At 47.9% G+C, this 13,016-nt stretch overlaps 1 protein-coding gene across 5 annotated transcripts in view; it reads left to right on the top strand.

Moving 5' to 3' along the window:
- Positions 1 to 5,843: 5,843 nt before the first annotated feature.
- The window catches only part of VRK2 (VRK serine/threonine kinase 2), a 123,293-nt gene continuing 116,120 nt past the window's right edge, over positions 5,844 to 13,016 (top strand). Inside the window, exons 1-5 of one of the 5 annotated variants that reach the window (XM_073576661.1) lie at positions 5,844 to 6,185; positions 6,894 to 7,098; positions 10,239 to 10,384; positions 10,884 to 10,939; positions 12,709 to 12,778. In XM_073576661.1, the coding sequence (XP_073432762.1) occupies positions 10,258 to 10,384; positions 10,884 to 10,939; positions 12,709 to 12,778 (253 nt within the window). In that variant the 5' untranslated portion in view covers positions 5,844 to 6,185; positions 6,894 to 7,098; positions 10,239 to 10,257. Of the gene's footprint in view, positions 6,186 to 6,286; positions 6,620 to 6,893; positions 7,099 to 10,238; positions 10,385 to 10,883; positions 10,940 to 12,708; positions 12,779 to 13,016 lie in introns of those variants that run through there. The other 4 variants (XM_073576662.1, XM_073576663.1, XM_073576659.1 and 1 more) reach the window with 4 other exon arrangements.

Below are 13,016 nucleotides of genomic sequence, written 5' to 3' on the forward strand. Positions count from 1 at the left end.
CCTCACTTTCATTCTCTCCTCTCTCCCTTTCATTCTCTCCAGTCTCTCCTCTCTCTTTCATTCTCTCCAGTCTCGCCTCTCCCTTTCATTCTCTCCAGTCTCTCCTCTCCCTTTCATTCTCTCCAGTCTCTCCTCTCACTTTCATTCTCTCCTCTCCCTTTCATTCTCTCCAGTCTCTCCTCTCCCTTTCATTCTCTCCAATCTCTCCTCTCACTTTCATCTCTCCAGTCTCTCCTCTCCCTTTCATTCTCTCCTCACTTTCATTCTCTCCTCTCTCCCTTTCATTCTCTCCAGTCTCTCCTCTCTCTTTCATTCTCTCCAGTCTCGCCTCTCCCTTTCATTCTCTCCAGTCTCTCCTCTCACTTTCATTCTCTCCTCTCCCTTTCATTCTCTCCAGTCTCTCCTCTCCCTTTCATTCTCTCCAGTCTCTCCTCTCCCTTTCATTCTCTCCAATCTCTCCTCTCACTTTCATCTCTCCAGTCTCTCCTCTCCCTTTCATTCTCTCCAGTCTCTCCTCTCACTTTCATTCTCTCCAGTCTCTCCTCTCACTTTCATTCTCTCCTCTCCCTTTCATTCTCTCCAGTCTCTCCTCTCCCTTTCATTCTCTCCAGTCTCTCCTCTCCCTTTCATTCTCTCCAATCTCTCCTCTCACTTTCATCTCTCCAGTCTCTCCTCTCCCTTTCATTCTCTCCAGTCTCTCCTCTCCCTTTCATTCTCTCCAGTCTCTCCTCTCACTTTCATTCTCTCCTCTCCCTTTCATTCTCTCCAGTCTCTCCTCTCCCTTTCATTCTCTCCAGTCTCTCCTCTCTCACTTTCATTCTCTCCAGTCTCTCCTCTCCCTTTCATTCTCTCCAATCTCTCCTCTCCCTTTCATTCTCTCCAGTCTCTCCTCTCCCTTTCATTCTCTCCAGTCTCTCCTCTCCCTTTCATTCTCTCCAATCTCTCCTCTCCCTTTCATTCTCTCCAGTCTCTCCTCTCCCTTTCATTCTCTCCAGTCTCTCCTCTCCCTTTCATTCTCTCCAGTCTCTCCTCTCCCTTTCATTCTCTCCAGTCTCTCCTCTCCCTTTCATTCTCTCCAATCTCTCCTCTCACTTTCATCTCTCCAGTCTCTCCTCTCCCTTTCATTCTCTCCAGTCTCTCCTCTCACTTTCATTCTCTCCAGTCTCTCCTCTCACTTTCATTCTCTCCTCTCCCTTTCATTCTCTTCATTCTCTCCTCTCCCTTTCATTCTCTCCAGTCTCTCCTCTCCCTTTCATTCTCTCCAGTCTCTCCTCTCCCTTTCATTCTCTCCAGTCTCTCCTCTCTCACTTTCATTCTCTCCAGTCTCTCCTCTCCCTTTCATTCTCTCCAATCTCTCCTCTCCCTTTCATTCTCTCCAGTCTCTCCTCTCCCTTTCATTCTCTCCAGTCTCTCCTCTCACTTTCATTCTCTCCTCTCCCTTTCATTCTCTCCAGTCTCTCCTCTCCCTTTCATTCTCTCCAGTCTCTCCTCTCCCTTTCATTCTCTCCAGTCTCTCCTCTCTCCCTTTCATTCTCTCCAGTCTCTCCTCTCTCACTTTCATTCTCTCCAGTCTCTCCTCTCCCTTTCATTCTCTCCAGTCTCTCCTCTCCCTTTCATTCTCTCCAGTCTCTCCTCTCCCTTTCATTCTCTCCAGTCTCTCCTCTCTCCCTTTCATTCTCTCCAGTCTCTCCTCTCTCCCTTTCATTCTCTCCAGTCTCTCCTCTCTCCCTTTCATTCTCTCCAGTCTCTCCTCTCTCCCTTTCATTCTCTCCAGTCTCTCCTCTCTCCCTTTCATTCTCTCCAGTCTCTCCTCTCTCCCTTTCATTCTCTCCAGTCTCTCCTCTCACTTTCATTCTCTCCTCTCCCTTTCATTCTCTCCAGTCTCTCCTCTCCCTTTCATTCTCTCCAGTCTCTCCTCTCCCTTTCATTCTCTCCAGTCTCTCCTCTCTCCCTTTCATTCTCTCCAGTCTCTCCTCTCTCCCTTTCATTCTCTCCAGTCTCTCCTCTCTCACTTTCATTCTCTCCAGTCTCTCCTCTCCCTTTCATTCTCTCCAGTCTCTCCTCTCTCCCTTTCATTCTCTCCAGTCTCTCCTCTCTCCCTTTCATTCTCTCCAGTCTCTCCTCTCTCCCTTTCATTCTCTCCAGTCTCTCCTCTCTCCCTTTCATTCTCTCCAGTCTCTCCTCTCTCCCTTTCATTCTCTCCAGTCTCTCCTCTCTCCCTTTCATTCTCTCCAGTCTCTCCTCTCTCCCTTTCATTCTCTCCAGTCTCTCCTCTCCCTTTCATTCTCTCCAGTCTCTCCTCTCTCCCTTTCATTCTCTCCAGTCTCTCCTCTCCCTTTCATTCTCTCCAGTCTCTCCTCTCACTTTCATTCTCTCCAGTCTCTCCTCTCCCTTTCATTCTCTTCATTCTCTCCTCTCCCTTTCATTCTCTCCAGTCTCTCCTCTCCCTTTCATTCTCTCCAGTCTCTCCTCTCCCTTTCATTCTCTCCAGTCTCTCCTCTCTCACTTTCATTCTCTCCAGTCTCTCCTCTCCCTTTCATTCTCTCCAATCTCTCCTCTCCCTTTCATTCTCTCCAGTCTCTCCTCTCCCTTTCATTCTCTCCAGTCTCTCCTCTCACTTTCATTCTCTCCTCTCCCTTTCATTCTCTCCAGTCTCTCCTCTCCCTTTCATTCTCTCCAGTCTCTCCTCTCCCTTTCATTCTCTCCAGTCTCTCCTCTCTCACTTTCATTCTCTCCAGTCTCTCCTCTCCCTTTCATTCTCTCCAGTCTCTCCTCTCCCTTTCATTCTCTCCAGTCTCTCCTCTCCCTTTCATTCTCTCCAGTCTCTCCTCTCTCCCTTTCATTCTCTCCAGTCTCTCCTCTCTCCCTTTCATTCTCTCCAGTCTCTCCTCTCTCCCTTTCATTCTCTCCAGTCTCTCCTCTCTCCCTTTCATTCTCTCCAGTCTCTCCTCTCTCCCTTTCATTCTCTCCAGTCTCTCCTCTCTCCCTTTCATTCTCTCCAGTCTCTCCTCTCTCCCTTTCATTCTCTCCAGTCTCTCCTCTCTCCCTTTCATTCTCTCCAGTCTCTCCTCTCTCCCTTTCATTCTCTCCAGTCTCTCCTCTCTCCCTTTCATTCTCTCCAGTCTCTCCTCTCACTTTCATTCTCTCCTCTCCCTTTCATTCTCTCCAGTCTCTCCTCTCCCTTTCATTCTCTCCAGTCTCTCCTCTCCCTTTCATTCTATCCAGTCTCTCCTCTCCCTTTCATTCTCTCCAGTCTCTCCTCTCTCCCTTTCATTCTCTCCAGTCTCTCCTCTCTCCCTTTCATTCTCTCCAGTCTCTCCTCTCTCCCTTTCATTCTCTCCAGTCTCTCCTCTCTCACTTTCATTCTCTCCAGTCTCTCCTCTCCCTTTCATTCTCTCCAGTCTCTCCTCTCCCTTTCATTCTCTCCAGTCTCTCCCTTTCATTCTCTCCAGTCTCTCCCTTTCATTCTCTCCAGTCTCTCCTCTCTCCCTTTCATTCTCTCCAGTCTCTCCTCTCTCCCTTTCATTCTCTCCAGTCTCTCCTCTCACTTTCATTCTCTCCAGTCTCTCCTCTCCCTTTCATTCTCTCCAGTCTCTCCTCTCTCCCTTTCATTCTCTCCAGTCTCTCCTCTCACTTTCATTCTCTCCAGTCTCTCCTCTCACTTTCATTCTCTCCAGTCTCTCCTCTCTCCCTTTCATTCTCTCCAGTCTCTCCTCTCACTTTCATTCTCTCCAGTCTCTCCTCTCACTTTCATTCTCTCCTCTCACTTTCATTCTCTCCAGTCTCTCCTCTCTCACTTTCATTCTCTCCAGTCTCTCCTCTCCCTTTCATTCTCTCCAGTCTCTCCTCTCCCTTTCATTCTCTCCAGTCTCTCCTCTCCCTTTCATTCTCTCCAGTCTCTCCTCTCTCCCTTTCATTCTCTCCAGTCTCTCCCTTTCATTCTCTCCAGTCTCTCCTCTCTCCCTTTCATTCTCTCCAGTCTCTCCTCTCTCCCTTTCATTCTCTCCAGTCTCTCCTCTCACTTTCATTCTCTCCAGTCTCTCCTCTCCCTTTCATTCTCTCCAGTCTCTCCTCTCTCCCTTTCATTCTCTCCAGTCTCTCCTCTCACTTTCATTCTCTCCAGTCTCTCCTCTCCCTTTCATTCTCTCCAGTCTCTCCTCTCTCCCTTTCATTCTCTCCAGTCTCTCCTCTCACTTTCATTCTCTCCAGTCTCTCCTCTCACTTTCATTCTCTCCAGTCTCTCCTCTCTCCCTTTCATTCTCTCCAGTCTCTCCTCTCCCTTTCATTCTCTCCAGTCTCTCCTCTCTCCCTTTCATTCTCTCCAGTCTCTCCCTTTCATTCTCTCCAGTCTCTCCTCTCTCCCTTTCATTCTCTCCAGTCTCTCCTCTCTCCCTTTCATTCTCTCCAGTCTCTCCTCTCCCTTTCATTCTCTCCAGTCTCTCCTCTCTCCCTTTCATTCTCTCCAGTCTCTCCTCTCTCCCTTTCATTCTCTCCAGTCTCTCCTCTCACTTTCATTCTCTCCAGTCTCTCCTCTCTCCCTTTCATTCTCTCCAGTCTCTCCTCTCACTTTCATTCTCTCCAGTCTCTCCTCTCACTTTCATTCTCTCCTCTCACTTTCATTCTCTCCAGTCTCTCCTCTCTCACTTTCATTCTCTCCAGTCTCTCCTCTCCCTTTCATTCTCTCCAGTCTCTCCTCTCCCTTTCATTCTCTCCAGTCTCTCCTCTCCCTTTCATTCTCTCCAGTCTCTCCTCTCTCCCTTTCATTCTCTCCAGTCTCTCCCTTTCATTCTCTCCAGTCTCTCCTCTCTCCCTCTCATTCTCTCCAGTCTCTCCTCTCTCCCTTTCATTCTCTCCAGTCTCTCCTCTCACTTTCATTCTCTCCAGTCTCTCCTCTCCCTTTCATTCTCTCCAGTCTCTCCTCTCTCCCTTTCATTCTCTCCAGTCTCTCCTCTCACTTTCATTCTCTCCAGTCTCTCCTCTCCCTTTCATTCTCTCCAGTCTCTCCTCTCTCCCTTTCATTCTCTCCAGTCTCTCCTCTCACTTTCATTCTCTCCAGTCTCTCCTCTCACTTTCATTCTCTCCTCTCACTTTCATTCTCTCCAGTCTCTCCAGTCTCTCCTCTCCCTTTCATTCTCTCCAGTCTCTCCTCTCCCTTTCATTCTCTCCAGTCTCTCCTCTCTCCCTTTCATTCTCTCCAGTCTCTCCTCTCTCCCTTTCATTCTCTCCAGTCTCTCCTCTCTCCCTTTCATTCTCTCCAGTCTCTCCTCTCTCCCTTTCATTCTCTCCAGTCTCTCCTCTCTCCCTTTCATTCTCTCCAGTCTCTCCTCTCTCCCTTTCATTCTCTCCAGTCTCTCCTCTCACTTTCATTCTCTCCTCTCACTTTCATTCTCTCCAGTCTCTCCTCTCCCTTTCATTCTCTCCAGTCTCTCCTCTCCCTTTCATTCTCTCCAGTCTCTCCTCTCTCCCTTTCATTCTCTCCAGTCTCTCCTCTCACTTTCATTCTCTCCAGTCTCTCCCTTTCATTCTCTCCAGTCTCTCCTCTCTCACTTTCATTCTCTCCAGTCTCTCCTCTCTCTTTCATTCTCTCCAGTCTCTCCTCTCTCCCTTTCATTCTCTCCAGTCTCTCCTCTCCCTTTCATTCTCTCCAGTCTCTCCTCTCTCACTTTCATTCTCTCCAGTCTCTCCTCTCACTTTCATTCTCTCCAGTCTCTCCTCTCTCCCTTTCATTCTCTCCAGTCTCTCCTCTCTCACTTTCATTCTCTCCAGTCTCTCCTCTCTCCCTTTCATTCTCTCCAGTCTCTCCTCTCACTTTCATTCTCTCCAGTCTCTCCTCTCTCACTTTCATTCTCTCCAGTCTCTCCTCTCTCCCTTTCATTCTCTCCAGTCTCTCCTCTCTCCCTTTCATTCTCTCCTCACTTTCATTTCTCAGGCGCAGGCTTCTTCTTCCCGTCTGTGGTTTCCCGCCCGCAGCACTTTGCAGACGCTGCCTATGTCCTTGTGTGCTGGGAGCGGCTCTTTGCTGATGGTGCCTGACTAAGGTCACGTGACGCAGCGGAGTTCCCCAAAATTGAGAGTCGCTTTTTACTAAAAGTTACACTTGTATGTCAGACGTTATCATACGTCAGTGTCCCGGGAGCTGATCCGCGGCGGAGAGCGCGGGACTGAGAGTGAAAGAAGACTCCGGTGTAAGTAATGACGCTCCCGCCGTGCTGGTCGGATGTCTGAGCACCGGTGTGTGCAACGAGGCTGTATATGGCGGCTCCATCCGCCAGCGCTGTCTGTCATACGCTGCTGCGTGAGGCCGGTGCAGGACCGGGCGCTATGAAGAGCGCGGTATATCGCTCGTTATATGCAGCTTCCAGCCAGCAGAGGGCGCAGGGGGGGGGCTGCTGGGGACCCCGCTGTGATTGTTGGGGATGAGGACAGCAGCGCTCCGCTCTCTATAGGGCCAAGTACACACTTCAGTTTCTAGTCTTCACCACATATGTGCAGCAATCTCCATTACAATGTTTTCTATCTCCCATTCATACATTGCGGGAACCCCCCACTCTGTAATGAGAGCACTGCCGCGCCTGGTGGAAATTACACGTCTGCAGTGTGGCCGCTGTCGTAGTCAATGGTAAGTATCGTCTGCGGATTGTGTGCTGGGTTTTCAATCATACCTCCACCAGTAACTTTCCACGACGTGTGAACACGGCCTTACAGGAGCCGTCTACACTGGCGACAAAAGTCTGCAGTCTTTCTATGTGACTGTAGATTGATGAATTGTGACGGCGTGATGTGTGCGCACTGTCACGATTCCCTGCTGTGGGTGCTCCACGTGGCAGCATGTGCGGGATTTGGTGATCGGTGGTCACGTCTGGCCAGACCCATCTGACGTTTCTCTTTTCTAGTGAGTGAAGCCGGGTGAGTCCAGTCCTCATAAGTGTGCAAATCCTATAAATGGGGTCACCTCACCACCCCCCACGTGCCAGTGTGCCCCCACATGTACCAGAGTGTCCCGATTTGACATTCTGGAGTCACATAGAGAGACTGCAGACTTGTCCTGAGCCCGGAGGAGCTGCGGATGTGACTGTTGTCGCGCTGTATTGGAACAAGGTAGACCTCTGCTACCACTTCTCTGCTCCTCAGGGAATTCCGGGGGTAATGTGACTTGGAGGGGAGACCTCTGTTGGGGGCATCTGTAGGGAGAAAGGATGGGACCCTGTGAGGGGTAAGAGACTATAAGGGGTGGGGATGCTCTGCTAAGACTACGGCAGAAAAGGGGGTAGTCATTGCTCTGACTAGAAGGGGGCACGTTTGAAATATTGGAGAATGGGGACAGGTTTTTACATTTGCGGGAAGTGAGTTGGGTTCTGTTGGAGGAATCTTCGGGAAACGACCTGGCCATGATGGTTGCCTCTGGGAGGATAGACCCTGATGTGGTGATTGGTCTAAAGGTGAGACCCCACTATGACACCTGAAGGACATCGTGTACAGAACTGCTTCCACCCCCGCTAGGGTCTCCTGCAGTAAATGAAGGAAGGCATTGCTATAAGCCGGTGTGATGGTGGCTCTGCTGTGACCACAGTGGGTAACGAGGCGGTGGTGGGATATGTGACTCTACTATAACCAAGCAGGAAATTGATGACGGGCTGAATTCCAATTATGGAGCTAAAAAAGTGCAACTTCTTTATCAATGTTCCACAGTGCCTTCCTAAACAAGTAAGAGGGGCTTAGCTGGAGAGAGCGCGTCCAATCGCTGCGTGCTAGATGTACTATAATTCCCAGCCACAATTGCCGTGAGCTATAGTGGTCATCTTCATCAGCTCGGCGAAGCACCAAATTTATTAAGAGGCGATCCTTCCTGTGTAACTAAGGGAGGATGAGGAGACACGGGGACTGAGCTATGGGGTCACGCGTCTTACCTGGCAACAAAGGGGGTGAAAGATCACTGCTGTGAGAGTGACCCCTACTAATGCCAAGAAGCAGCTGCTAGCGGCAGGGCTGTGGAGTAGGTAAGCCAAACCTGCGACTCCGACTCCTCAATTTCCCTTACACCGACTCCACGACTCCGACTCCCACATATATTGCTTATATTTAGGTGCAAAATTTATTGTAGTACAATGTGAACATCAGACATTTAATCATTTCTATGATCCAATAATCAAGAAAATTAGATAGAGCATAATATCTATTTATTGGAATACAACTTTAGAACACAAAAAACTGTAATTGTAAATGTCATACACTATGTAATGTCGATTACATATATATAGCGTATGTACAGTGTGCGTGTATGTGTATATATATATATATATATATATATATATATACACAACACTGACTTATATCAGCTAAGACAAAGCCTAAATCCTCAGGCTACATTCACACCATGGGCGTAGCCAGGATGAAACCTAGGGGGGGGGGGGGGCAGAACCTCATACTGTTCCGCAGAACCTCATACTGCACACCTCAGCTGCTGCAGAACCTCATACTGCACACCCCTACATTTGAAAGTAAAGCCTGCACCTTAAGAAGATGTGGTGATGAATGCAGTCTATTTATTCCAACTATCAGTTGATGTTGAGGTGTTATTGAAGATGAGCAATGCCTGTCCTGGGCGTCCTTTTGGGCAGCTATGAGGAGTATCTGACTGGTGCTAAAAAAAAGGAGTGTCAGGGCGTGTGCACACGCTGCAGATTCTGCTGCAGTTCCGGCCGCTGTGGATCCGCAGCAGTTTTTGCTGCGGTGTACAGTACCATTATTCCCTATGGGAATTAAAAACCGCAGTGCAGACGGTGCGGATTTTTCCGTGCGGTTTTCTGCTGTTTTGAAACCGCAGAAAGAATTGACATGTCAATTCTTTCTGCGGATTCCGCTGCGGTTTGCCATTTCCTCCATTGAGGAGATGAAAACCGCAGAGCAATCCGCAGGTAAAACCGCAGGTCTTTTGACCTGCAGATTTACCTGCAGATTTTACAAAATCCGCACCCCAATCTGCAGCGTGTGCACATACCCTTAGTCTGTGTGCTACCCGGCTTTCATTCTTTTTGGTACAGATACGATATGGATATGACCTGCTTTTGCAGCTGAAAAACGTATCCTCAAAACGCAGGAAAAACGCTGTGTGTGAATGTAGCCTTAGATCAGGAATAGAACAGCCATTTATAGGACATTTCATAACTTTCCCAAATTCCTATGAAAAAATATTCAGCATATTCTGCATTGAACTACTGTACCCAATTTATTATATATTTTAGGAGTCGGTCCATTTTATACCGACTCCACCAAAATGAGCACCGACTCCACGACTCTGACTCCACAGCACTGGCCCGCGGAGTGCTTGCCCTGGGCTTGATGGCCGATGAATGCCTTTGCAGTGGGGTGCCTTGCAGACTTTTTGTTGGAGGTATAATCCTGTCTTCTAGCGGTGTGGGGGGCTCGTAGAGTTACTGATCATTCATTTATTGTAGTTGCTTCTATAGTACCTTCCTACAGCACTTACAGACATCATCACTGTCCCCACTGGGGCTCACAATCTAACTTTCCTACTGATATGTGGGATGAACCCAGAATAAGCCCACCCTAACATGGGAGGAACTTACAAACTCCTTACAGATGTTGTCCTTGCCGCTGAAGGGCTACAGCCCCTGCTATATTGTGTCAAGGACTGCGGTGGGTTTCAGTCTCCGGACCACCAAAGCTTCACTATGACATGTAAATTATCCGAAGTTAGACCGTCCCAGTGATGGGCATGCTGTTTACCAATGTGGCTGCCAAGTTGCTGTTGAATGAGACTTTTGGAAGTCACAGTGACATTTACAGCAGGCGACGTTTAGCTGAGATCCGGATTTAATCTTGCGTAGATCCGACTGCGGCACTTTTACAGGTCTGGAGTACGACTCAAGGAACGAAATCCTATCAGCCTGGTCATTGAAGTCCCTTTCTAGCCCTGGTTTTAGAGTTCAGTTCTTTGTAGAAAACCGATATTGTTTCAGTAAAGTAGTTTTACAGCGTGCGGATTAGATGGAGAAAGAAAATGAACTCTGCACTTGAAGACCCTTTGTATAAATGTGCTTTTATTGAAATATTCCACATAATAGGAGGACAGGGAGAAGCTCCTGTGTTCTGTACAAGGCATTCAGGTTGTAAATGAGGGAATAGAAGGGGCTTTCCTATTTCCGTTAGTTATCTGTGAGTGGAAACGTTTGTGTTCGACGTCTGTTAATTCTTCATTACAATTATTTCTCCTTAAGATTTTCAAGAATTAAAAAAATGCCAATAAGAAGAAGCAAACTACCCGCTCCTCTGCCGGAGGGTTTCATCATAACAGACACATCCAAAAAGTCCTGGAGACTGGGCAGGAAGCTTGGCCAAGGGGGATTCGGCTTAATATATTCAGGTAATAATGTGTTAACCTGTCAATATTACGCAATACGAGCTGTCGGGAAACGGAACAGGAAGGAACTGAGTCGATATTGTCACATGTGTTGTTGATGCCCACCATCTTTAGAGGGCCCCCGTGTCATTGTGTGCAGTGTTCATCCCGAAGAACCTTGGCTTTTAGGAATGGACACATTGACCCTCAGATCAAAGGGATGTGGAGATCGCGGCAGCTTCATAGTTTGCTCCTGTAAAGCCTTGTTGTGTCTGATGCTGAAGATCGGCCCAGTTACGTTTTTTGCAGAACAGGACTGCACAACCTGTGGCCGGGGGGCCATGTGCAGCCCCCTGTGATGCCATTTTTTTTTGTGGTCCACAGCTACCCAGTCTTGGACATTTCCACACCAGAGAAAACAGCAGTGGCGTGTAATGGGGCAGGAGGGGTGGACGCATTGTAATGGTGCAGTGTGTGTCCTTCTTTGGCGCACCATATATTTACACTCTTATTTTTTTTTTAGCGTCTCCGGACTGTAATGTGACCGTTGCCGATGAGGCTGCCTATGTCATTAAAGTGGTAATTTGGCATTTTGTGTGGCGTGTGTGTTTGTTTTTTTTCTCCCTTTAAATTCTATTAAAAGCGTTGTCCACCTTGAATAACCTGTTTCCATGTTGGATGTCTTTAATGTTGAGATGAGTGGCCTTTCTAGATTAGAAGGTAGGAAAGAAACCTTTTGTAAAGCATGAAAGCTGTTTGTTCTGGGTAATAGAGGATGGTTTGGATATGCCTTAAAGGGGATACCCAGGACTATATTAGTTTTTTGGCTGAAAAAAAAAAACTTGCCAACTAACTTCCTGTTCTATCTGGCACATGACGGTCACTGACCGATCCTGCTGCGATTCAGCTGCTCCATGTCAACAGAGTAGCTGCTCTCCTGGGCTGCTCTGTCAATATATCATATGACTACCAACATCATGCTGTTTTCCACAGGTAGGCAGCGGATGGATAGCTGGTTGTCAATCAGCATGACGTCGGCAGTCACGCCCTATTAACAGAGCGCGAAAGAGAAGCTACTGCTCTTGTTGTCATGTCACCAGAAGCTTCAGAATCAGTCTGTGACTGTTCTTTTGCCGACAGAGATTTGTGCTGGGTACAAGAGGCAGGTAGTTAGCAACCAGTGACCGTAGTTCTTAGGCCCATAGTAAAATATTATATGGCACTCTGCAAAGACAGGTGTCACAAATGTCTGTGGTGTCAGAAGCCAGCTCTTCAGCCATTTTTACACACAATGATACAATTAGAGTAAGGGCCATTGTGAATTCTGGAGGGTATCAGTCCCTACAGAACTACTAAGCACCTGTGCCGCTGCATGGAACATAGTGTCCTGTGCGGTTCCAGACATGCCCAACTGCCAGATGACATCAGTTAGGGATCAGACAATCGAGGTCTTAACATGATCCTAGTTGTCAGTCGTGGGAAGAGAGCTGAGGTACTTTTCTTGCTAAGCCTGAGGAGCCATGGATGCCAAGGTCCAGGCTTAGAGAAGTTTTAGTGCACGTATTATGCTAGATGCAGCTGAGTGAGGAGCTGCTACACGTTGCCAGAAAAGAGCAGGGATCATCACACCATGAGGGGCTGTTGGCTCCTTGTACTGAATAACTGTAGAGAGCTGTAATCCTCATCAACTCTCCAGTAAAACAAGTTCTTCCTATTGCCCCTGAGGTCTGGACATTGCTTATTGAGACTGGCTGATCCTGCATTCCTTCCACAACTTTTCTCTTTTTGTCTTGCTGGGGCCGGCCGGCTGGCGAGGCCGATGTGACATTTGGCCGCCTTTACTCTCGGTGGAGGCCAACCCAGACAAGTATACTTCTGGATATTGGATAACCACCAATTACTGACAATGTTTGTCACTGCAGAACCTTGCTCAGCAGCCTAAATAGTGTTCTGTCCAACCTCTTTTTACCAGTAGTCTTGCCCGAAGTTCCTTTTCCCTTCTCCTCAGTTATGGCGTGGCACCATGCATATGTCGGAGGGTGGAAGCACTCAGCACCACATACATGCAGGTTAAACAATGTCACCAGGGCCAATGACCCATTTTACATGGCAACCATCTGACCATAGGATTTACATTGTTTTATAACCATGTCACTGTCAGTGGGGTGAAGGGGTTGGAATGTGAACAGGACCATCAGTGGAGAGAGGATGGGCAGGAGGACAATGCTGCTGCCGTTTCCGCAGCATTGTGGTATTTGCTTTGTGCGCCTGGGCCACTGTAGTATTGCTATACAGATTTGACCTGAAAAACTTTCAGAAACCCTATGCTAAACGTTTTTTTTTTATAGGAAAACTTCCTAAATGGGCCATTGTTTTGTGAACTAAAGTTTTATCAAAGAGCAGCAAAACAAGATGATGGTAGGCAACATATTCTAAGTATTTAATATACTGCGCAACATAATTGGTGAGGGTGTTACATGTTTTCTCTTTTCATACTTTAATAACTGCACCACGTAACATGATAGCAAGTAACTCTTAAAGGGACCCTGCCACCAGGTTTGTACCATATGAGATACGGCCAGTACCTGTAAGCCCTCATAAATCACATTCTAATATGCTGTATATATGCCCCCTAATCCAGCCTGCAGGACAAGAA

Source organism: Dendrobates tinctorius, unplaced genomic scaffold (assembly GCF_039654945.1).
Source record: "Dendrobates tinctorius isolate UK_male_01 unplaced genomic scaffold, ASM3965494v1 ptg000050l, whole genome shotgun sequence".
NCBI classification, from domain to species: domain Eukaryota; kingdom Metazoa; phylum Chordata; class Amphibia; order Anura; family Dendrobatidae; genus Dendrobates; species Dendrobates tinctorius.